The sequence below is a fragment of the Gastrolobium bilobum genome, unplaced genomic scaffold (assembly GCF_033153095.1).
Source record: "Gastrolobium bilobum isolate Gb01-03AN ecotype WA unplaced genomic scaffold, APGP_CSIRO_Gbil_v1 utg19495, whole genome shotgun sequence".
Classification (NCBI taxonomy): domain Eukaryota; kingdom Viridiplantae; phylum Streptophyta; class Magnoliopsida; order Fabales; family Fabaceae; genus Gastrolobium; species Gastrolobium bilobum.
This window is the reverse complement of record NW_026898451.1, coordinates 121014-147885: the sequence shown is the minus strand read 5'-3', so window position 1 is coordinate 147885 and position 26872 is coordinate 121014. Positions and strand designations below refer to the sequence as shown.

At 34.3% G+C, this 26872-nt stretch overlaps 1 protein-coding gene across 1 annotated transcript; it reads left to right on the top strand.

The window, feature by feature from the left end:
• Positions 1-20068: 20068 nt before the first annotated feature.
• LOC133316421 (ethylene-responsive transcription factor ERF061-like) lies at positions 20069-21676 on the top strand. The gene has a single exon (XM_061518168.1). It carries the CDS (start codon positions 20394-20396, stop codon positions 21345-21347), a length of 954 nt encoding a protein of 317 aa, XP_061374152.1. The 5' UTR covers positions 20069-20393; the 3' UTR covers positions 21348-21676.
• The last annotated feature ends 5196 nt before the right edge of the window (positions 21677-26872 follow it).

Genomic DNA, 26872 nt, shown 5'->3' with positions numbered 1-26872 from the left:
GATGCCTTTGAAGCTATATTTGTGGTACTATTGTTACAATTCGAATTATATTTGTGAGCGATAAAATACGTCAAATGAGATATCATTGCTTAGATCTCGAAAAGTTATGTGAAATAAAAAAAATTATATGATTTAGATACCTGAGTTAAAAGTATGGCCTTTCGAAGTTTTACGATAATAAGACTAACAAGTGGCACAATCGTGTGAGTGACGGAGAAAGAGTCATGACACTCACATGAAGAAAAAAAAACGTGTGAGTGTCGTGGTGGGGAGGGATCATGGCACTCAGTGCTACTAGCCCCCACGCACTAAACAATCTACAAAACTGTTATAACTTATATTTTTTCTCATTATTAGAATTTTTTTTATTTATATGTATATCATTACCTATTGAAAAAACACTTTACCTTTATTCTATCAAAATATAAAGTCACCATGTGTTATACACAATTCTTTTTCTCAGCCACATTGGCCCGATCGAGGTACTAGATCACTGGTTGAATAGTATGACCGATAATTATATGCAATTCTATAATTTATATTAAAAAATTATAAACATACTCAAATATCTAAAAAAAATAACGATAAAAATTTCAAATATTTTAATATAAAAAATAATGAATCATATATTATTATCCAATAAAGGATCAAATAAAATATAATAATCGTGATACGTGGCTTCAGGTTCAGTAAACGACATCTCTAGCTATAAATCAAACATATTAATAATTGAGATAGTATTAGTACTGTAAATACGTAACCTACGTAAGTCAATAAACAAAAAAATATTCAAATATCTTCATTATAAATTTTTTTTTTTGAATACTGACCATGAGTAAGGTAAGTTCTTTACTATTTTAAATTAACTTTAATATATGGGAATTTTTCGATATACTAAAAAAATGAACTTTTTGATAAGGTCATATATGAACTTCGAATAAGTGTAATTTCAACATTAGCACATTTATACATGTAATTTAATTATTTTTATATGTAGAATTTATTTTTAAATTTTTTGTTAACTTTTTATTTAAAATAAAATTGAGCAAACTCATGAGTGAATATGGCTCGGAGAAATAATATGATTTTTAACTATAGTATTTTTTAGGAATTAGACATCCTCGCATTTTACTCGTCCCTTATTTCAAAACGCAGCTCTTCGATTTCTAATTTAAAGTTTTTGTCCTAATCAACTTTATGATTATCATATAAATTGACAAATACTTCAGAATCAATGATTGAGATACTAGTATTATTGTTTTTTCTTTAACAATTTCCTGTAAATGAATTCTCATAAACCTCACGCTTCCCTAATATAATAAACCTAAAAAGATCTAAGTAAATTGCGCACGTTGTTGTGGATATTAAGCTTAAAATAAGTAAATTAGGATTGTGCGGCAAAAAAGTATAATACTAATCTATAAATTATTTTCTTTAGAAGTACAAAATTGGGTGTGTTCTTGATGTTTTCCTTTGTGGGCTGCGTTAAATTTTTGTTTTATTTTGTGGGTGATTTTTGAAATTTTTTCTTATAAGGTTTACATGTGTAGAACTAGTGTCTGTGTACCGTGGTAGGTGTCGCTGCGGGTGATTCTTGCTCTGATCTGTTCCTGATTTTGACTATTCTTACATTTTGTTTTGTCGTTTTTCTGGTTTTGGTTTTGAGGTTTTGTTCATGGTTGCAAGTAGGCTGACAAAACATATTCAGTTCGGCGGGCCATTTAGTTTCACTCGCCAAATAGAGTAGGATAGGCTCAATTTTACAACCTATTTCAAAAGCGGGTAGAGTGAGGTGTCTCATTTTTTGGCGGATTAATGACATGAAGGGACGAGGCGGATCAGTATAAAATAGATTCGGGCCAATAAGGTGGGCCGCATTTTTTAGCCTACTTTCAAAAACTCTAACTCATTTTTTTGGCTGATTGATAATTGGACGGAACAGAACAAATCACCCACTTTGTCACCTCTAATTATAAGGGGTAACATGTTTCTTGGGTTTTAGATCGTAAGGCCTTTTTTTCTTAGACCGTTGTTCTTTGGGGTTTGGTGTTGTTGGTTCTGTTGGTTTTCTTATGGTTGTGTGATGGTTTTTGTTTTTGTTGCAATGTGTGTGGAGATTTTTGATTTTATTGCCTTTTGAAAATACCCTTGTAATTTATTTTTCGTTGGGCTTTTGATTTTTATTTTTTTTTGTGTGTGGCTTTTGTGAGTGGAGTAAAAAGGATAGAGGTATGGAGAAAAAGCCGATATATATCTGCTTTTTTTAGCTTACTTTTATCGTTTGTGCGATATTTAATGTGTTTGAATTCTCCTGTTGTTGTTGGAAATTTAATATTGTTTCATCTGATACCACTATAGCAACCCTAAATTTTAGTTGTGAGATTGGAATAGATGAAAATTGAATTCGGGTGGTTTTAGAATTACTGAATGTGCACTTTCATATTCTCTATGGTTGTTGTTGTCATTCATGTATACAAGAATTATATATATCTATTAAATTTAGATATAGTCACTTGACATGAGATATGTATTTCAGCTGTAGAAGAGGTCCATAGACCCAGATTTCTCTCTAATAAAAGAACTTTGCATATATCTATTAAATTTAAATTTTGACACTAAATAAAATTTTTGGGATTTATCAAATTCATTGTTCTGATTAACATGTTTTATGTTATGAAATTGAACTGTATGTATAAAGTGATAGGAAAAGACAAAATTAGTGTTGTATTTTCGATAAAAAGGTGTGATGCACATAAAGTTAAATTAAAATTGTGTAGATTACAAAAAAAAAAAAATAAATAAAAATTATATATGGGAATGTGCATCTTATGTGCATGTATAGTTTTTAACATTTTGAAGTTATTTTTTGGGGATTTTTATTCCAACAATATTTTTTATAATATAGTGTCTTAGTTTTAGTTATATTTTTAGAGTTGTTTAAAACTGCATAAACGGATTTTGTGAGGCTTTAATTGAGAATTGTTGAATATCTTTTATTTTGATCATTGTAATTTACAACATATAATTCTGTTATCAATTCCATATATATTTTTTTTATTTTGTGTGTTTGGCATCATAGTGATAAACAACAATTTTTTTATTGTCTTATTTAATTCTTCTTTATAAATATATCAAATATTTTTCTTAAACATTATATATTATTTATGGTTGTTACATGATGTTTGATCTTTATTTTTTTTTGTCCCATTAAAAGGTTATAAACTAGTAAATACTGTAGCAGAATGCCTAGAATGGCAGAATGTGTCCCCGAGAAAATGTGTCCAATCCAAAAGTACAATAAATAAAGTTAAAATAAATAAATAGGATACAATAAAAAATGAGAATAATGGATAGTATTACCCCAAAAAAATCACCCTACATTATTTGTACAGAAAAATTCTCATATTCAAAATATTCTTGCATCTATTTAAGATAAAGTCTAATTTAATTCAATTTATTTACACCCTTTTTATAGACTTGTTTTACATATTATAATTTTCTTGTTATTTTTATATTTCTTGTTATTTTTATAAATTATTATGCTTACACAAGTAGAATATATAGCATTTGTAATATTAATATCAACTTTTGAAATATTAATGTCAAATAATAATTGTATATTGTGCCAAGCATGACTATTACATTTAAAATATTACTGCTTGTGTTAGAATTTGTGCTTTTTCATATAGTAAAATGTTTAAATTTTAATACTATTTTTTATTTTAATAAAATATTGTAAATTTTAAAAAATTTATTTATATAGGTAAAAATTCAATAGCTTTATAATACACGTATACGTACGTACATATGCACGGATACACATACAACTCTAATTTTCAAAGATTATTTTCAAAAAAATTTATATGATTTTCTTTTATAAATAAATCCTCTGATGATCAATTTTCATGACATATAATATGCATTAAAATATTACTATTATATTCAATTTCACTTGTTAAGATATATAATTTATAAATTTAAAAAAACTATATTCAATTATTAATGTTTTATTTCATTTTTATTTCACGAATAAATTAATCTTTTTCCGTGCACACGAACTCCTATATTGTATATAATTATCATTTTTGTGTTCTAATTACTACAAACAAAGCCCATTTGTAACCAAAATCTATATTGGATCAGAAAATGTGACAATATGAAGAATGGCAGGCCATACAGGCCTATGTACCTGGTTCATATTTCATAAGCAATCGAGTCCAAGCCATTATGTTCCTTACAAAGGGACAGATGGAAAGATCTTTATGGTCATGTATTATCAATTTAGTATGTCTTTCAACAATTCAAGAGGCTACAATCACTGTCTAGGTATAAATGGGTATATTATAATTGAGGACAGTTATTATTAATTAATTTTTAATTCTAACATCTTTAGGTAGAATTAAAGGAGTTCCTCACATAATTTCACTCAATTTAACGGTAATTGTTTAATTTATACATTTATTTATATTCTTTTTTAATAATCAATTTCATTATTAAGATAAAAAGTCCAAGCCAAAAGGCCGACCCAACAGGTGGGTCTCCAAACTACACATTTGCTCACCATAGCAAGATTGGTCAAGTGATGAGCCACCTCATTACAATTTCTGAAAATATCAAACTTACGTGTAGGATATTCATACTACCAAATTTTTCTACTACTACTTTACTACTACTCTAATCACCGTTAGATTCAAAAGTTATTTTTCTTTTCTCTCTCTTCATTCAACTTCTTCTCTAATCCAATGGTGATTAGAGTAGTAGCGAAGTGATAGTAAAAAAATTTGACAGTATGAATATCCTACCTCCCAAAACAGAAGACCCGTATTCCGAAATTATCTCTAACTATTTTTACAACATTAAAATGATCCTGCATGAAACAGTGAAACACGAAAATCAACAAATCTAATTATAATTGTTATCATTATATAATATATAATTATAATTATACCCAAAGACCTGAGGCGGCAAAATTATAAATAAATATATGGCATTAATCGTTAAACGTCATTCATGACCAATCCACATGATGTCGGCGTTGTCCGTAGGCCATATAGCTTCTCCAAGTTTCAAAGTCAGCTTGCCCTGATTTGAGGGCTTAATAAGATCACAACAAGTAGTATTAAATTAAATTGAGTTGCTTACATCTTCAACGCAAAGTAGAATTTTTATATTATCATGAAAGCCCACCCAATGAGGTGGTTGTTATATCTCTAAATCAGTGAAGAGCCAAATAAATTGCATTGCATTTCTTAAAATTAAAAAGGGAGACACTCCACTAGGCTATGTCTCCATCTGATCATTCGTTATGTATACCTGTTTAAGAAAACAACAGAAGTACAAAAATAGAACAGGAATAGTAGTATACATTTTGTCAAACCGACCTGGTCAGAATTCAGAAACATACCATCAGAGAGTAACATATGAGAAATTCGGTGTGGAGTCCAGAGTGTACAAACACAGCTCATTGGATAAAAAAACGGTGAAACCTCATGAGACCAAGGTCAAACCGCCATATGTCACTCCTTATTCATTGCAACTTGATGACGTTGTTAATTTTTTTGTTTGAAAAATGAGTCGTACATTTAGTTAAGAGGATCGATTAGAAGACTATGGTCAATGGCTTAATAATATATGACTAATTAATTCAAACAATTACTTTTTTTTCGGACGAGACGTATTTCGGTATTTCCAATTGAGTAGTATCTGAACTGAGTTTTTCTTCTGTTAGCTTTTGCTCATTTGAATTTGGTGAAATTTGAGAGATGAGAATTTTAAAGGGTATTTAGTATAAGAAAAATAAAAAAAATGTATAAATTTTGAGAGCAGAGTCCAGTTTATTTACATTGCAATCCACAAATTTCAGTCAACACACAAAATTATTAAATAATATTTGAGATCAGTAACGACAACATATGATTTAAATTCCATATAGCAATGATGCATGCCAACCTAACACCCATCAACCAGACTGCAACAACAATATTTGCAAGGGGACCTTAGAGTCGGAGACCTGTGACCAAGTCACCTACTCTGTCTCGAAAGGTCTTGTAAAATGGACCCTACCTAGTCGATGGCCATGTGAGGGGTTCACTGCTCCCATTCGCAAGCCCCTCATCACAATGCCACTTCTTTTCTTATCCATATACCCTTGAGTTTCTACGTGCCATGCTTTCATTGCCCCACCGGTGCCAACATCTTTGAAATTCCTTCCCCAACTAAACACGTCGCTTTGTTTGCCATGAGAAAATCAACCGGCCGGGGAAGAACCTATGTTGATCTTATGTGTAAAGGATTAACTGATCAACCTTTCATGATTTTATATTATATCTCTCTAATACATCCTTTTTTTTACAAGAGCACTTTGAGCTTGAAACTAATAATTTTATATTATATTTCTCTAAGATTATATGTTTAACGCCAAATCAATAGTTTGACCCAAATAGAAGTTCATAAGACATGAGTTCTTTGTTGTGCCTTTCATAATCTAAACGTAATGAACCCATATCATGCTCTGATCAATATCCACAACAACTTGAAGTGTCAAATTAAATCGTTCTATTTTAATAGCATATGGACAAAATTCGATTCGACACATTCATGCCCATGCCACAGGTTTCCTTAAACATTTACGCATACCCAGTTGCCCAATTTTATTCGCTTGAAGAATTTCTCACGATTTAACTGTAGGTTTTTAATTAGACCAAAACTCATGCCTTGATCACAACATAAGCAAATACGTGGGAATCGAAAAACAAGGTGATAAATCACTAAGATATACCTTTCTTCCGATAAAGCAATTTTCATGGTAGAACTAGTACTAAAGTATGAAACCATGAACTGGACAAAATTAGTTATAATATTAATTAATGGAATCATTTATTTGAAATAATAAATAACACATCAAAATTTTCAAATTTATTTAAATTTAAATATGACATATATATATATAGAATAACATCTGTCATTTTAAATGATATAAGCTTTCATATTATTTTAGATCATAACCGTTGATTTTCGTCTATCAACAGTTATAATTTATGAGATCAAAATTATTAATTAATTAATAATAAATTTGGCTCATTAAGTTTTACTCAATAGATTATAACTGTTGATAGACGAAAATCAACGATTATGATCTAAAATGATATAAGCTTATATCCTTTAAAATGATAGATATTTTTCTCATATATATAAAAGATAGAACAGGTTATTTTTAAACCGTACAAAATAAAAAGTCTTACAACAAATTCTAATCGTTGACTTGCTTGAATCTACCGCACATCTAATAAATTAGAGCTATTAAATATAATTATAATTAATAACCAATATTGAAAGTATAACTTACACACATATAAATTGATCCTAATCCATATTATTGGGATATAAAAGTACTTATAAATGATTAATGCCACTGAAAATATTTTTAAAAAAAATCACTAAATATGCATGTTATGAGAGAAAAGAAACTATTTCCTCTAAAAACGCAAAACTCTCATAGTTTTAATGGAATAAGAAATATAATTAAAATGATAATAGAAGACTCACAAATATAATATAACTCTGCTAATCTATATAAACTCATAGTTATGCAGCGGTATAATGAGCATTCGGCCTAAGTCCACTATCAGGTAAGAAATTCTATATAAAAGGAGTTTTACCCCACATATACACATCCGAAAACCCTAGCTATTTTGCTGCTACTGAGATATATAAAATCATTAATGTAGTATCATCTAACAACTTAAACTTTTGGATTGAATTGGTTCTTTACATGGTATCAAAACTTCGGTGTCAGGGTTCGATTATCACCGCCTTCACTTTCTTTGCAGTGAAATTTCTTTCTAAAAAGTCCTCACTCACTAACTTAAGCTTTTGGTTGAATTGGTTTTTTATATATCTCAACACACACATAATCACTTTGGCTTTTTATTTTTCATCGTGCACAATAATCTAAAATTATCTACGGTCATCTTTGCCGTAAACACCATCTTTAGATCCAACATCAACCCTTTATCCTCTGATATTAAACAACTACAATGACACTTCTTTTTCTTATCCACCTATACTTGAGTTTAGACGTGCCATGCTTTCCCTGCCACGGGCGCCAACATCTTTGAAATTCCCTGTCCCAACTAAATGTTGGGAAATTCGTTCCCTCAAACTCCAATGTCAAGCGGGTCCAGGAGAAGCCCGTGGCGGGGAACCACCACCAATGAGCTAAGGCTACACCAACCGTAACAAGTGGATCCGACACCATATCTCAACCCAAAACCTTAAGGCATTGGGTTCATGGGTCCTTTCACTTATATACTCTTGACTTAGCTCATTACCAACCAATGTGGGACTCATCACACTTGAATATCTCAACAATCTCCCCCTCAAGTGTGAAACCCACCATTGGTATGCTCCCCCTCAACCGAGTACCCGAAGCGTAAAGTACTCGACCCGCCTCCTAGCCAATCACTAGGCTAGCTCGAGCCCAATCCGGCTCTGATACCACTGTTGGGAAATTCGTTCCCTCAAACTCCAATGTCAAGCGGGTCAGGGGAAGCCCGTGGCGGGGAACCACCACCAATGAGCTAAGGCTACACCAACCGTAGCAAGTGGATCCGACACCATATCTCAACCCAAAACCTTAAGGCATTGGGTTCATGGGTCCTTTCACTTATATACTCTTGACTTAGCTCATTACCAACCAATGTGGGACTCATCACACTTGAATATCTCAACACTAAATGCGATGCTGGCTTGGTTTGCATCAAGAAAATCAGTCAAGGAGTTAAAAAAAACAATTGTTTTAAATAATTCTCTTAACATATAATAAAACAACTAAAAAAATATTTTTAATAATTTTAAAGTATAAATATTTAATATTTTATTTATTTAATTGATGAGGAATCCAAGTGTGAGTAGATGAAGTTCTATATTGATTAAGAATGAACTGAATGAGTATCATATAAGCGGAATAACATATACACCCAACATTAATAAACATGATGCATGTTTACCAAAAAAAAAATATTGAAATAAAACAAAAAAAAAGAACAAAAATTTCAACAAACTTATAAATATTGATATTAGCATTTCAACAAAAATTCCAAAAGACTGTGGAGGAAGAGGTCGAGGTGGCATATTTGCGACCTAGGTTATTGTTGTGGTTGTACATGCGAAAAATAATCAAACGGAACCAAAGCACATGTGGGATATCTAGGTGGTCCGTAAATCCCCAGTGCCTAAGGTCCTAGCGCGTCTAGACTGTGTGTCTCTGCAGGGATGCACGTGCGACGATGAGGTATTATGTGACCTTCCTTAGCCCTGGGTTGCACCTCAACACTTGCGTCTAGTTTCTCTGGTAATTGTATAGGAGGTGCCACCGGGCCAAGCTCGGTCAACGACCATACTCAAGCAACATATTAATCGATATGCCAATAACCGCCTGAATCTCAGTCTTTGTTGCAGCGTCATCATCGTCTGCCATCCACCATGCCATCTCATCTATATCAACCTACACAATCCAAATTCCAAATATCAATACAGTATTATAATATACAATAAATTAAAAAAGATAACAACTCACCATATGCCCAGCTCGAGGGGGGCCCCTTAATAGTCATATATCTCTAGTGCAAGGTCGATACCATGCCATGTACTCATGGTGAGGCGAGATGTATCCGAGTCCTCCATCCTCCTCAACGACCACCCAAATGTTTTGCGTCTCCCACTTGGCCAAAAATGGTTGCAACTTAACTAACCAATTATTTGTATATTTATCACGCAAAGTAATATCATGGACTCCTCCAAGTCTAGCAGAGGCACTTGGGATAGATGGTTCCAACCCAAATTGACGTATGACCCTATCCGGCTGGTGAGCTTCCACAATATGGAAGGAGATAAGTGGTGTCACACTCCTCCACAACATCTGAATCTGAAATAATGTACCTAGAAAATTATAATGCACATACGGATGCCAGTTGATTTGTGGCAAAACAACAAAGTTAATAAACAATGATCAAATAACCTAAAGTATGGACATATAATGAAATAAATAAGCATTTTTTACATCTATTCTGACCATGGTGTCAAATGTCGATCTATAGTGCATCAATTCTTTTGTCCGAACTCGGCTTTGCAAATTGTTAAATCAAAATAAAAAAACAGGAGCAAAATATAATACAATTAAATAAATATGTATTGCAACCTTTACAAGTTAAAAAATACGAAATAATCATACCTCATGCAATAATGATCATTTACATCGAACTCGGGTTGTATAACCATTCCAACGGACGAGAATCTGACTTGTGCCCATATTTGCAACAAGGTCATGCAACCATCCATTTCCTTGGTGGTTGGGTTGGATTCCTGACACATCTCCCTATACATATGTGTTAACACTGCCGCACCCCTGCTATAGGAGGTCATATTTGCGAAATCTCTTCCTAAAAGTGGCAAATATCGTACTACAACCTTATTTCCCGACTTGTCACATAACAAAAATTCACCAATTAGGCGCAATAGATAAGGCCATGTGTAGAACAGCTCTGCCACAGGATCGCCTTATGCACAATCTAGTGTTCGTAGTATCGGTCTAAGAAGGACATTTGCAAATAGCTTCCCTTCATATCCTGTTCTTGCGGATGGAATCCTAGCATTCAATGTATAACTTGTCCCCAATCAGCGGACGTCGCTCCAATCAGTGCTCGTCCTTGTGAAGATAAACCAAGAATAGTTGTAACACCTTGAAGAGTTGTGGCGACTTCGCACCGGGGAATGTGAAATGTATGAGTTTCAGGACGCCAACGCTCAATCAACGCACTAATTAGTGCATGATCAATCTGCAATATGTTAACCCATTAAAAATAGTCATTATCCAATCAATCAAATGCAAACATTTTCAGTTTAACAATTAAATTGCTAACCGACAAATGTTGCTGTTGCGACTTTGGCAAGTACATTGGTCGTAAAAGTAATAAAATGTACTTTGAGTACGAGATCGTTCCCGCAAGGATTGATTTTCAAGCACTAGTTCACTACTCATGATTTAGTTGGACAATCGCGTACGAGAAACTTAAAGTTGAAGTAAAGATTGATCAAGAAAATAAAATTTCATAATTAAAACAAGTAATTAAAATGAAGTTGGTTTTGAAAATCAAGAAAGAGCATAGTTAAGGTTTTGATTTCCTCTAATATCCTTCTCATGTTATGGATTAAACAATCAAATAATCGCCCATAATATAATGTCAATCGATTCCTCTAAAGTAATTAAGGCTCAATCCCTTGTTACCTTAATTCTATGTAATCTTGAAGAATTCTAGTTCTCCGGCTATTCCCCAAGAAAGCATACATTAATATTAAGAATCTAAAGATTGCATAATTGTCCTATGTCTATTCCTAGATCACAAGGATTATGATGAATTTATCAAATTAGGGTTTATGCACCAACATCCTTATTGTCATGCAATTTCCCTAAATCAGTCTATAAGGAGCAAACTCATAGAAAACATCAAAAATAGATAAATTCATTCAATTGTAAAGAGGAAAATTACAGAGAAAATTTAATCCATCTACATAAGAATTCAATTGGGTTCCATCTACCCGTAACTACATAAAAGTCTAGCATAACATAGCGAAATCAAAGACAAGAGAAGGTAAAAAAAAATTCCCCCAAACTCCATTGGTGTGATGGCATGAAGAACCCTCAAAACCTTCAGATTGTTCTTGAATTCAAACCGCTCCCGATGCTCCAAAATATGAAAGATGTGTTTCTCTCACCAAAGTTGGATTTGCTCTTCTCAATTAGAGGTGGCAAAACGGGTCGGCCCGCCCCGACCCGCTGCCAAGCCGCCAAAAATGGGTTGGTCCGTCCCACCCCGCATTTCGATATGGGTTGAAAATCCTAACCCACCTCGTTTTGTGGTGGGTTGGCGGGTCAACCCGCCTAAAAAATAAAAAGTAATTAAATATTAAAAATAAATTATATTTTATTAATTTTATAATATTTCTTATTTTCATTTCACAATCCCTTTAATTTTTTTCCAATCTCAAACCTAAATGTATACTAATATTCAGTCAAATATTTTTTAAAAACTTATTTTTGCCTCAATATATGGATAACCTTTGTAATAAATAAAAATTTTCTTCTTTATTTTTTCTAGGAGAGTACTAAGATACAAAAAAATTCATTCACAAAAGCTTAGTGACAAATAAAATACTACCTATTAGTAAAAAAAAAACTGACCCGCGGGCCAACTCGCTCCGACCCACCGCCAACCCATTTTGACCCACAACTAAGTGGGGCGGGATCTAATAAGTCTTGCTTGGGCTGCTTTAATGTTACTTTTTACATTTTCCATTGCACTCGTAGTTTGGGGAATGAGTGGAAATCCTGTAACGGGGGGGATTCTTATTTGTACAAGTGGTACTTCGAACTTGGAACGAGCATGAATGAATTAACGATACTTCGACATGGGGGCGAAAAAAAGGAAAGAGAGGGATGGAGTTTCTCTCGCTTTGGGCATAGCGGGCCCCGGCGGGAGGCCTGCATGACGGGCTATTAGCTTAGTGGTAGAGCGCGCCCAGACATAGTCTTTTTTTCTTCTTCAAATAATAAACAATTGGCGGGTTGGTGGGTTGAAAAGTATAACCTAACCCACCCCGTTTTGGCAGGTTGACATGTCGGGTTCAATCAAAATTGCCATCTCAATTCTCAATTATCTAAAGCTCTTACAATTGGTGTAAAAAACCTTTTTTATAGGCAACAGATCTGTGCCCTTAGTGAATTGCAGAAGTTAAGCCTGAATTGGATCGCAGGAGAGCGTTCAAATGTTGAACAACGCGTTAAAACGTGCTTGAGTGCAATGTTCCACTGTTATAGGGCGTTTAAATGTTGAAAAACGCATTCGAACATGCTCCTCTAGTGGAACTTCCTTCATGATAACGCGTTCAAATGCTGGTTGTGACATTGGAACGCGCTCCTCGAGCACAAGTTGTTTCCTTTTAGCGCGTTTGAATGTTACATAGCACATTTAGATGCGCTCATCCAGAAACTTTTCTTCATGTTTGCTCAATAATTAGCGCATTTTAATGTGCTGTCACACATTTGAACGCACTCTATCACTATTGACTTAGCTTCTGAGATGCATTTCAGGACTACTTTCATCTTCTATTTTTTACTCCAAGTCCTTTGTTCTATTTGTGCTCAAATTCTCCTCAATTTACCTCCAAAACCAATAAGAACAAAATATGTTATATTAAAATCCAACTTCCATGATTTTTGAATATAAAACCTAAGTATTCAATAGTCATGCTCTTGACTATGTATTTCATGCAATATTAGCCCTATAAACATGATAAACTAGAGGTTTATCAGTTGCATGCATTCAACATGGTAAGAACCTACACGTCTAAGGTGCTCATCCACTGGCTCCGAAATATTATATGGATCATGAGGATCAGCGTTAGCACCCTGTGTCGCTCTACGAATCTTCAGGGTCCTCAGTAGTCCCATGTTTTATATGGCTTGGGAGATATGAGTTTCTTGCACATCCCTACTTAAGACACCATATACCTCGGGCCACGAATTAATCATGTCACCATCCATGATGAACCTGTGATACACAAATATAATAAAATAACAATAATAAGCATGTAATAAATACATAATTTATGTAACACAGTAATTAAACTATTAAATTCAGCAACAAAAAATTATAGTTAGTTTTATTATTAATTATTATATTGGAAAAAGATTTCAAGTTATTTCTAAACAATACTTTTTAAGAAAGTACACTAATAATATAAATATAGCATTAATAAAATTTAGGGTCACTAACTTAATTTTTTAATAGACTTAATATAACACCTTTTAAAACATAATAATATAATTAATAAAATTGTAGAAAACTAATCTGTAATTTTAATTTTATTAATATAAACACCACATTAATATGATTTAAAGTCAATAATCTAAAGTTTTAATAATATACATGTACAACCTTTAAAAACTAAATAATAACATTCATAAATTTTAAGGCAACTAACCTAAGGTTTTACTAATATAAATACCACATTAATAAAATTTAAAATCAATAACCTAAGGTTTTAATAACATACATATACAACCATTAAAAACAAAATAATAACATTCATAAATTTTAAGGCCACTAACCTAAAGGTTTTACTAATATAAATTTCACATTAATATAATTTAAAGTCAATAATCTAAGGTTTTAATAGTATATATATACAATCTTTAAAAACTAAATAATAACACTCATAAATTTAAGGCGACTAACCTATAGTTTTATTAATATAAATATCACATGATAATTTAATTCTAAATTTAATTCTATAGCTTTAAAAACTAAATAATAACATTCATAAATATAAGGCCACTAACCTATAGCTTTAAAAACTAAATAATAACATTCATAAATTTAATTCTATAACATGCTAATTTTTTTGGGCTACCTTAAGTTAACTAAATAAAGTAAAAAATATCTAAAATCATACTTACTTGGAATGAAGAATGAAGCAAAAGTGGTGCAAAATAGCTTGAAGAAATGAAGCACCTCCTGGGTGTCTCTGCACCCTTACCTCCTTTATCACTGAGTGGTCATTTAGGGGCCTTAGCTGGTGGTCCGGGCTGTTTCCTTCTTGAAATCTCTCTTTTGATTCAAAATCATGGTGCAACGTGTATCCCCCTATTTCGGTCATGGAATAGAAGAGGTGAAACATAATCAACTTGAATTCGAGACAGCTGTTCGAAATCTTAGCGAAAGACTGGATTTATTATCTCATGTTTGCTTTTCGTGAAAAAATACCAATTTTCTGTTTGTATATTATATGGATGATCCGATCCGCAGGGACCAAAATCTCGATCAGTTCCTTTTTCAAATCCTACCACAGCTGCACGGGCTCTTCCCGCGTGCCATAAATGACCTACGATTAGGAAGAATCCTAGAACAAAACGAGAAGTACCTAACCAGCTTCTGGGAGAGACATAATTGACTGCCACTAAATCACCACTCAGGTGAGATCCAATTTAGATCCAACATTTTATTCACTAGTGGGAAACCCGTATGCCACATAATGGATGTAGATCTCCAAAAAAAAGACGTGTGTAAAACTAAAAATAAACATCGAAGAGATTTAAAATTCAAGAGAAAAAAAAATTAAAGGGTTGATGAAAATACCTGTGACTCGATTGGTGAAATAGTACCTCTCTCCAAAAAAAGCATGTTTTTTTTTACCGTCACACAAAGAAAAAATGTTGTTGCGAATGAATAAGATATTGAGGAATTGTCCACACGTAAAATCATAATTATAAGTGTTTCAAAATAGCTTGAAGAGATGAAGCACAAGTGGATAATGAATGGGGTAAATTAACTGAGAACGAAACAGAGAGGTTGGGTAAATGAAGAATGAAACTGAGAGGTATGTGGGGAGATTTTGAACCGTGAGAGAATGGCTGGTCAGGGTAAGGAGAAAGGGGGTCGTGTGGAAAATATATAGACAGGAATACGACACTGTACGTACCGCGCTTAGAAGCAGCATGCACAATGCCATTTTTTCGTGTCTGACGTTACATTGAAGACCACATTTGGGTCAAACACGTCTGATGCAGAGATTTCTCTTACGGACTTTGGCACTACGATCACATCATCAAATGTAAGAGAGCATATTTAGTGCTCCTGGACCACACAACATTCAGTGGGGCGGAGGAGTGAGAAAGAGTAAAAACAGTTAATGAGAGACGAGAGAGAAAATAGAATAAGAATTTTTTAAGCCAAATGTCAAATTTTCAATTGAAGGATCGCAATGATCCTGATGCACGATAAATTTTTTCCAAATGTAATGCGTCCTTGTTCGGTTAAACGTGTCACTGACACAGACATATTTGAGGACCTTGTTTTACATAACTCGACATCTAATCTGCCGTGTCGTAATGCAGTGATTGACAAAACATGTCGTTTTTTATTAGAACGATAATAAGTTTGATCAAAAGTTTAATCCAATCAAACTTTTAAAACTTTGAACTAATAAGATAATTTTTATTTTTTTTTCTATCCATGTATCAGTCCTCGAACAAAAAGAAGAATTATCACAAAAAAATTGAGCTGGTTTTTTCTGAATAATCTAAGGACATGGTAAACTTATCCTCTATTTTGCCTTTAGTTGGCCCAGTATTTCAGCAATTGCAATGTCTTATTTATGTCTTCATGTTCGATGATGTGAACGTGGCGAAAGACGACAGAGAAAGAAAGGAAAAGCAGCATTTCTAACTTCCGTATACTGCCATCTTAGCATTTATTAGACAAAATGAAAATTCATATACAGCCAAAACAAACCTTTTCCAAAGTCAATCCCACACATTCCACGAACCTTTCCACGCGTTGCCATTCTATATGCTATCTTTTACTGCGTCTGCTGCTGCTCCAATATTTACAGTTCACTCTTTAGACTTTCATGCATTTACATAATTGCCCTTCTATTATATATAATTTGTTTGGCAATTTAGAAGAGGATTAAAATTTTGATGGAAAAGTCGTGGATATATCCTAATGCTATAAAATATATATACCACACGCACACGTACGGATCGATATCAGTAAATATCTATCTCAAAAAAATATGTTGAAGGATTCTCCATTGACTATCTCATCTCATTGTGAGGAGAGTTGTTAGGTCGAGTCACATGCTTGCTTGTACAGAAAAATAAATTAAAGAGAAGAAGGCTTTTTGGCCATGGAAATACTGAGGAGTGTCCTTTCACGAGTATTGTCCTTCACATTTCAAAAAAGGCCTACCACCCCCCCCATGCCTTTCCAAAGTCACCTTTATGCCTTTAATATACCATGCTGATTGATTGGTGACTATCATCCCCACTTCTATGGGTTTGGTACTATTCTTGTTTGAGTTTCTCACTTCTTCATGAATCATGATACATAGAGAGATCGAAGACCCCTTCCAACAAAATCTCTAACCTTTTTCTCTCTCTCCATTCAATGATCAATCCCGGATCTGATTTCGGTGGATAATTGTGCCCTGCCCTCTTCCTCATCTAGTGTCAACTTAAAACTCCCTTGGCCACTCCTACACACATCGACACATCACACATGTATACACATAAATATATATAACTTTATCAAAAACGTATGGCTTGGTTTATTCATCTAAGAAAAAAATCAGAGTCTAAAACACTTAGCTCTGAATCTCACATCTTCCAAATACTTTATGACAAGAAATCGGCATGTGCTCCCCATACTGACTTGACTTGATGGTAACTAACTAATCAAGAAGTTTGCTTCTACATTTCGTTGCAAGTGCATGAGAGCATTTTTAATTTGATTTTGCGTGAGACAACATACGCTTACATAGAATTATTAATGGGGCATTACCTTACCAGGCACAAGAGTAATTAAAACTTACTTCGTAGCTGGTACCCATCATTGTAATCCTAGATTCCCCCATGTGGTTTCCTACCTAAAGTTACTATTACTTAAACAAATATGTGATTGTTTCTTTTTCTTTTTATGGGAATTAAAGTATTTTGTGTCTCTTGACTAATTCTCAATTCTTATGTCTTTGACAGCAAATTTTTTAGAAGTATCAACATCACATTGAATGCTATATATGTTTCTATTTAGAGATAGTTGGCATAGACACGTTGTTGTTATTGTTGGCAGCAAGGAAAGTAAACACAAATGGCTAGTATTCATCCCGTATCAATTGCTTATCCTGGAATAAATATTAATGGTTGCTCAAGCAAATCATTCATAATTTGATTCTGATTGTGGTTTAAGGAAACTAAATGCGTCTTGGCTTTAAGCTATACGCATTTTTTTACTGTGTAAGTTGTTTTCAATACCTAACAAGAAACATGATGATGCATGAGACCCATAAGTCCTATTATTATTTCTTACGGTTCTTCTCTCAAATCCCCATCCCTCCTTCACCCCCACTTTTTCGATCCCCTAAAATTGAAAAGTTGCTTATTTTATAGATACTGTTGATCAATAAAATTGGGATGCCTCAAATTTTCCCATGCGTTGTCACAAATTTTTGCTTTTGGCTGAATTTTTTTAACTTACTTAGTTTGATTAAAAAAAATTAAAAATAAATTGATTAAGTAATATCAACTTAAATCAATATTACTGCGGTGTAGGAGACGCGTTGTTATGACGCAGAAGAGGATCTTTTCGGCATGATATGTTGTTCTGACTTGTGAGACTGTTGCTCTCCTCTTCTTTCTTCTCACGTTCTCATAAGTCATACCACATCACTGCAATAAATTGCAAAAGTAGGCTTTTCCTTTTTGGTGATTTAGTGCAGAGGTCATTGATATGAACACTTATGGACCACCACGCAGAGTCAAATCTTAACCCCTAATAAAAGAATAAGATAAAGATTTTTTGCTGGCTTTCTTCCTTCTTCTTTTTTTTTAAGTAAATTCTTGTGGCTAAGATCAACTGAAATTCTTGCTGACTTCAATTTAAGATTTTGGATAATCATAATAGTGCACTGCTTCCTATCCTCCTCCTCACTTATGGGGTTTTGACTGGTTCTAATCTGCCGCTAGATTCCCTACGCAACCATAATATAATTTATATTTCTAACCCTTGAACATGTTTAATTAGGACTCAATTTTTGTGTCTATAAATTAAAAAAGAATAGTAAAACTGTAATATCATAGAATTAGTTTTTTTTTTAATACATACATCATAGAATTAGTTAAAGGTGAATGTACACGTCCACGAAGTACCGACACTTCAAAAACTCTGACGTGTCGTGTTCGACATTTTTCGACACTCCCCGACACTCCAACATGCCTTGTAGAGACTCAAAAAAGGTTCAAAGGTTGCGTTGCGTTGCATTTTTAGTTCCAATTTTTAGATTCGTTAAATTATTATTACTATTTTATTGAGTTTAATATAAATATTTGGGATATCTTATGTTTCTTTATAAAATTGATAAGTATTATAAGTTTAACTTCATTTTTTTGTTATATTATTGAGTATTAAATATAATATACATTACATAAATTAAAAATAATATTTAATATCAAAACGTGTCCTAACATGTCAAAATCTAACATTTTTTAGAATTAACATGTGTCGTATCGTGTCGTATCGTGTCTGGTTTTTCATGTCAGTATCGGTGCTACATGAGTACACGCCGTGTAAAGTTGAGACAATTTATATAAACAGTATTATTGAAGGGAATGTTTTATTGCATTTTAAAAACCTGCCCCCAAATTTTATGATAAAAAGTTGCAGTTCCTGTCTGGATCCCAGAGCTTGCCTGGGTGTATTTTTATTGAAAAAGGTATTTTTGAACTTTTGTTAAAACTTTACACATTCATAGTTTTTTTGAAGGGAATATTATTGCAAAGAAAATAATTTTGAACTTTTGTGAAAAATAAATCATATGGAAAAAGACCTTATAGTCTCCGTAGCCAATCCTTAATCACGTACACATACACCATTAGGTGAGTGAGGGCATATTAGTCAATGTAACGAGGAGGCCAGGCCACACCGCCGAATTGAGACTTTCAAGATGTGAACGAGGATTCTATTGGAAATCGACAATCACACAGAATCGAGAAAACAGAAAAAGAAATAAGAGTAGAGAGATCGACACGATGATTTATCCTAGTTCACCCAATATAGGCTACGTCCAGCTTGTCTGTACTATATTCACCTCACCGCCACTCGTTACAAGTCTCTCGGTTTACAAGGCAAATATAAATAGGATTACAAAAAACCCTAACAGCAGCTATTCATGGGCCCAAGCCCAAACTGCTAAGAAAATTACAATAGAAACAGAGGCCTAAACATTACCTAGCCTCTACGGGCCTGGGGGCGCTGCCCCCCGGACCCCCGCCCGCTCACCTGGGAGCGGGACCCCAGTTGTTTTTTTGCTGACCCCGACAATTAAAGCCAACATCATCATGTGAAGTATGAGCCATACCCAACATATTCGCTGTATGATTAAAAGGAACCGCTTCATGTTGGCTATAAATACACCCATGATATGGGAAGAGACGTAACATACTGTTTCGAACCCCCTCAAATGCCATATCCTCTTCTTCTTCTTATTCTTTGAGTGCCTCTCTTTGTTTTCCCATTTTCTTTTTAAACATATTCTCCACCTTGTTTCGGTGTTCCTCCCGTTTTCCCGGGATCACTTCGTTCTGAAGCTACAATAACTACTTCACTTCCTTCATAATTTATATCATTTTCCTCGTATCTGAAGCATTGTTAAACTGTTTTTCTTTCCTTTAGATAGGAAGAGGGACCAATTTTTATTCAGTGCCCATCTTCCTATAAAAACTCTTCCACTTTTGCTTCTAGTTTTCTACTAAGGAGCACTTGAAAGGTTTTCCGAAAATCATGGAGGGAATGCAAGATGGTGCTGATATTGGATCCTCTTTATCAAAGCTCATACTATCAAGTGGGACAAACACCTTGGACTCAATTTTCTCTCATTATCCACCAACGAATGGCACTACTACTAACACAAACCCTGTGTCTGATTACTTGGAGCCATTTGGGTCTTTGGGGTTTGAGCCTTTGGGATCCTCTGTGTACCTCCGCCAAAGAGACATCTTGCAAAAATTCTACCACGAAAGCCGAGGGAATGGGTCTTTTGTTCCCTCTTCCTTGGCAAATCCATCTCTGAGCTCTGCATACGCGAGTTCTTTCATGAATCCTTGCAAGAAAAATCTGTACAGGGGAGTGAGACAGAGGCACTGGGGGAAATGGGTCGCTGAGATTAGACTCCCTCAGAATAGAATGAGAGTCTGGTTGGGCACTTATGACACTGCCGAAGCTGCTGCTTATGCCTATGATCGTGCAGCTTATAAGCTCCGTGGAGAATATGCACGTTTGAATTTCCCAAATCTAAAGGACCCAAGCAAGTTAGGATTCGGAGATTCCGCGAGATTGAATGCTCTGAAGAGCTCCGTGGATGCCAAAATTCAAGCTATATGTCAAAAGGTGAAGAAAAGAGAGAAAGCCAAAAAGAATGCTGCAAAGAAGCTTAATTCAGGTAATGACAAAAACCGCGGACAGGGTGAGAAATCACACAAGATTAACTCATCTTCCTGTTCTTCTTCCTCGCTAATGTTGTCACCGTCAAATTCAAATTTTTGTGATAATTGGGCGAACGATTTGTTTTCACCAACTGTTTCGGAGGATGAAATTTGGAAAGGGGAGAACTCCCCGGCCTCTGTTTTGACAGAATGTCCAACAATGGTAACAGAGGAATCAGAGTTCGATGAATGTTCCTTGGCAAGGATGCCATCCTTCGATCCCGAGTTGATTTGGGATGTTCTGGCCATTTAGAAGATAAACTCTTCCTTTGATTAGTAGTAGTTACTTTTCAGCCAGCGCTGTACTGTAAATGAAAATTATAGTCTTGATTATGGTCTCATTGGGTATGGTATGGTATGGTATGTATGTATGCCTTCTTAGCTGTGTAGGTCTTGTTTGTGGGAATGGTGAGAGATCCTTTAGCATCTTAAGTAGGATTGTTATGGCTGTCAATTCGGCCTTGATTTTTTACTCAGGGCTTCTGGAGTTTTTCCTGACAGTTGTTGTCATACGGAGTTCTCTGTCAATTATGAATTTTGCCTATTGATAGCATCTTGTGTCTACAACTGTGTTCTTCTTCATCCATAATTAATACAATCCACTTGCAGTTTATATCTAATTTAGCAATAAATTTAGTCTGTCAGGATACTTTCTAACATTAATTTGGAACTCCAGTTGTGAGTGACCAAAGGTCTTCATATGATTTAATATCAGAAACAGTACCTGATCAATCACCATCACACCAAACATGTTTTGGTACCTTGTGTATGCTTGAATTACAGACAAAAATGCCAGCATTCAGCACTTGAACTATGGATTCTGCCTTCATCCTAGACAGGAAACCAGGTTTTTAGCTTTGATCCTGCCTCGGTCTCTATCGCCGTAGCAACCAAAAATATAATAAAATAAGTCAACCCGTAATTGAATGGATATCCCTTTCCCTGGAAGGCTGGAACGGACACATTATATAGAAGTGAAAAATATTGCGTTTAGTTTTTCAAATTCCAGAAAATCAACTAAGAAAGAAACTAGTAGTTCTTAGTATCCAAGCCTCTTGGTTGTAATTAAGGCTATACTTTAGATGGACCTGAAATTCTGAATCTTAATTCCAAATAATTCTCATCACCGAAACTTCATCATCCAAAAGTTATACGTGGGATGGAATGAATATTTCAATTCTCATACCTTCCTTTAACATGAAGAAGACAGGTTTCGGGAAGATATTGCAAGTCGACCCCAATTGAATGGACTTCCATACGCTAGGTAAGAGTACATAACCAATCAAGTGACACAACCAACAAAGGAGATTCCTTGACTGCTGCAATTTCGTACAATAGGAACTTTCTATCTCCTCCTGCAGTGTTCAAGATTAGCACTAATACACCATAATTTGTATTATAATCAAATTAGTAGCATAAAAGTTTAAGAGCATGCACAAGTACGAAACAGAAAAAGAGTCATGCTTCTTAGCATGTTTTTATAAACAATGTTCCGTAAGCTTTTTGCATGTGGTACATTGCTGTCTAGCTGGAAACTTTGCATGTGCTACCTTTACTGTTGGGATATTCACGTGTGATGAGTCCCACATTGGTTGGTAAAGAGCTAAATGAAGAGTATATAAGTGGAAAGACCTATGAACTCAAAGCCTTAAGGTTTTGGGTTGAGACATGGTGTCGGATCCACTTGCTACGGTTGGTGTAGCCTTAGCTCATTGGTGGTGTCCCCCACCACGGGCTTCCCCTGGACTCGCCTGACAGTGGTATCAGAGCCGGGTTGGGCTCAAGCTAGCCTGGTGATTGGCTAGGAGGCAGGTTGAATACTTTGGGCCCTGGAGTACTCGGTTGAGGGGCCCTGGAGTACTCGGTTGAGGGAAAACATATCAATGTTGGGTTTCACACTTGAGGGAGAGATTGTGGGATATTCAAGTGTGATGAGTCACACATTGGTTGGTAATGGGCTAAGTGAAGAGTATATAAGTGGAAGGACCCATGAATCCAATGCCTTAAGGTTTTGGGTTGAGATGTGGTGTCGGATCCACTTGGTGTACTTGGAGTAGCTTAGCTCATTGGTGGTGGCCTCCCGCCACGGGCTTCCCCGGGACCCGCCTGACACTTACGATGATCGCAAAAGATCCATACTTTGCGAGTTTTTAGTAGAGGCTGTAGCCTGTAAGAATGACGATCGGAAAAGCCTGATGGTGTTTGCAAGTTTTATTTCATTCTGTCATTAGGCAAGGTACTAAAACCACTTGTACTGAATGCCATGTTGCAATTAGCATTAGAAGGTAAATATGAATGAACAGGACCCCATTTCCCTCAGCATTTTGGATGAAAAAATGGAACAAGCATCATATGCATGGCTAATTACTTATTTGCTGATAGATTATTGTCATGGCATGCAAAATATTTACGAAAAGGAAACTAGGATTGTCCAAGTATTAACTAACATACCGCTATGAACATCAGCTCTCAAACCCTCCTTATTAAGCTCTTCTAAAAGCTGCAATTATGCGATATCAGGATTCACATACACATAAGAAATTTTCATGAATATGAAAAAAGCATTATTCAGTTGCAATAACGTAGTCCGGTTCAAGCGTCCCCTTTTAAGTAGTCAAAAGATGACTTGCTCACGTTAAATAGTATAAGCAAAGAGTGGAACCGGAAGTGTCAACATGATAATGTCAGGCACTCCCAATTATTTACTAGAACATTCTTTATATTGGAAGTTAAGCAAATAATTGACCAGGGAAGTTTCTTCTCTCCTCCCCAGGTAAGCAGTCTGCAGTTTACTCAGAAAATTGTCATTATAAGACTACCGGTGAAAGGGTTGGCACATTGGTAGGATCAAATTCCTCACATAGATTTGGATCAATTGGGACACAAGAACGGCCTAGAACAAAGAAGAAATTACCATAGAATGTTAAAACATAAATTAACTAGAACATTTATCACTAATTTTAAAGGGAAGGTACCTTTATTTTTTTCAATTATCTCATGGAAAGTGAACATTAAAGATAAAACAAGATTTTAGTGTCCGTAGACACTCATATTCAAGCATATAAACAATTCAACAACTTTTGTAAATAAAAAGTGATACTGAAAACATATGCTTTGAAACCTAAAACATAGATAGGTTCAATTAAATAATTCCTACTGTAGACAGAGCTGGTAAGGAGGAACTATGAATGTGTACAACTGAAGCTGATATGAAGGTTATTAACAACAGAATACAGGGAAAATGGGCCAGGTGACAGACAAACCTCCATATCAAGTCTGGGATAAGTAAAGGAAAACACAATCTCTTCAATGCACCAACGTAGCCCTTGTGCCTGCAGAAAGTAAACAATAATACTAACTAAAACATAAAAAAAAATTACTTGTTTCGACAATTCAATATGACTTCTAAGAACTTTTAAATAATAATTATGGGATACAAACAACAGAAGCATGAAATTACTAAAAAAGGTCACAGCAGCCAATGAGGTTTTGCAATATGTTATCTCGGGAAATGAAAGACGTTGAGCTCTGATACCAAATGTTAAATCTAGAGTTTACCACTAAATCAAAAGATATAATATCATTGTTAAATAGGATGCAACTCCTTTTATTTAACCCAACGAATCCAAGTGCCATGGTTCAATCTAAATCCGACCCCACACTAGGCCTGGCCTCACCAACAAGATGTTACATCTATACAGATGATACGCTCTTCGAAAAGGGAATTAAGCTTACCGTGCCGTAAGATATCCATTTAAATATATGAACATGATGCAATAGCTTTCCTGACCACGGGAAAAACATCAACCAATAAGAAAAGATATAAAATATTGAAATACTAACTGATTTGGCATCAAAACAAAAGCAAAATTTGACTATAGTTACGTTGAACCAAAATTACAGTTAGACTACAAAAGGGGCGGGGAATAGAAAAGAAACCTAGTAAATTTCAAAATGCAATCAGAAAAGGAGACAATGTTACCGTAATATATTTTGAGATAATTGCAGCGCTGCTGACGCCACTTCCCTGTCTTTGCCGTGGCCCATGTGGTTCATAGCCATCAATGACCACGTCATGTGTTTCATTCAATCTTCTCGTGGATATGCAATTTGATCATAAAAGGTAAGATCTAATGCATGTAGAATTGAATTAAAATCGTGCGTGCGTTGTATTTAAGAATTTTATGGAGAATATATTAAATTTTTCATTATCTTAATAACCAAATTAAGAACAGAGAGATTTCCTTTATCAATTCTTATCCTTTTATTTAGTCAATTTTATGAGTGATAGATATCAATATATCTCATGTTGAGTTCTAAAGAAAGAGAAGTGGGCGCTGATCGATGATGAGGAACCGGGCTCGCAAAATTTTAAATCGCAGAGAGGAGATTCGTTTCGAGACGGCGGGAACAAAAGCTCTTGTGGTGGGAAATTGCGAACGTCGAAACTCATAGCCTAAAGATTTTTTTTTTTTTTTTAAAAAAAAGAAATAATAAAAGGATAACAAGAAATAAATATTCTGTTTAGTGTTTCTTCTTTTATATTTATCAATAAGAAATAATAAAAGGATAACAAGAAATAAATATTCTGTTTAGTGTTTCTTCTTTTATATTTATCAATAAGAAAAAATAGATAGAAAAAATAAATAAATAGAATAATATTTCCCTTATTTATATGGGTTATGTTTATCTCATTTTACATGAGATAAACAACTCTCCTACACACAAAAAGAGATTGACTCTCACCACTCTTTTTTCTCTCTCCTCTTACATGTGGGTCCCACTTATACTTTTATTTCTACAACATGAGGTAATATTTTTACTACAGCATAAGAAAAATATATCCCTTGTTATCAAAAAAAAAAATATATATATATATATATCCCTATTTATATTTACGATCCTTTTTCAATCGTTTAATGGGCCAAATTCACAAGTCACATTTGATAATAGGCCTAAATCGTTTCGCATCGCCCAGGCCTCAAAGCCTTAACTTTTTTATTTATTACACTACGTGTTTATTTCACTGGATTTTTTATTTTTTATAAGTGTTTTTAATTATAAAAAATAATTTTGTACAAAAGAAAGAGAAAACAATACCAACTCCTCAAGAAACCAATCCTAGCACTATTTGCTGGCAACATGAGTGTTAGGTTTTTTTCTAGCAAAAATGATAAGCGTAAGGAAAGGAAAAAAATAAACTAAGTAGACGCACGAGAGCACCAAATGTTAGGTTGTTTTTCAGTAGAAAGGACAAGTTTAAGGAAAGGAGAAAAATAAATTAAATGGAGCAATTTTCTATCCTTCATTGAAATAACAAACCTTTTTAAATAGGGATTACAAACAATTGGTTGGATTCCTAAAATAAAGGCACTATTAACAATATAAAAATAACTGATACATGCTGAGAAATAAATCCTAAAAAAATGAAAATGAAATCATGCTTGCTACGTGGGATCATGGGCTAGAGCTGGTGGCTTACATGGACATGATGCTGTTGGGTTTGTATCAATGAGCGAGAGACTAAAAGTGGAGGTTTATGTACCAAACTTGAAAACTACATAAATGAGATGCACCAAAACTTTGTTAAGTAGTCTATTGGTTACCTTCTTGTGTACAATAGTGTGAAAAAAAATGGATATTTGCCAAACTCTATAAGCTGCTTAAGAGGCTTCCAACATCACTAAAGACAAACCCAAAAACTATGAATTTATTTTAATACATAACTATGAGTTATAACATTAGCACACTACATCAGTCAAATATAGCATCCATGGT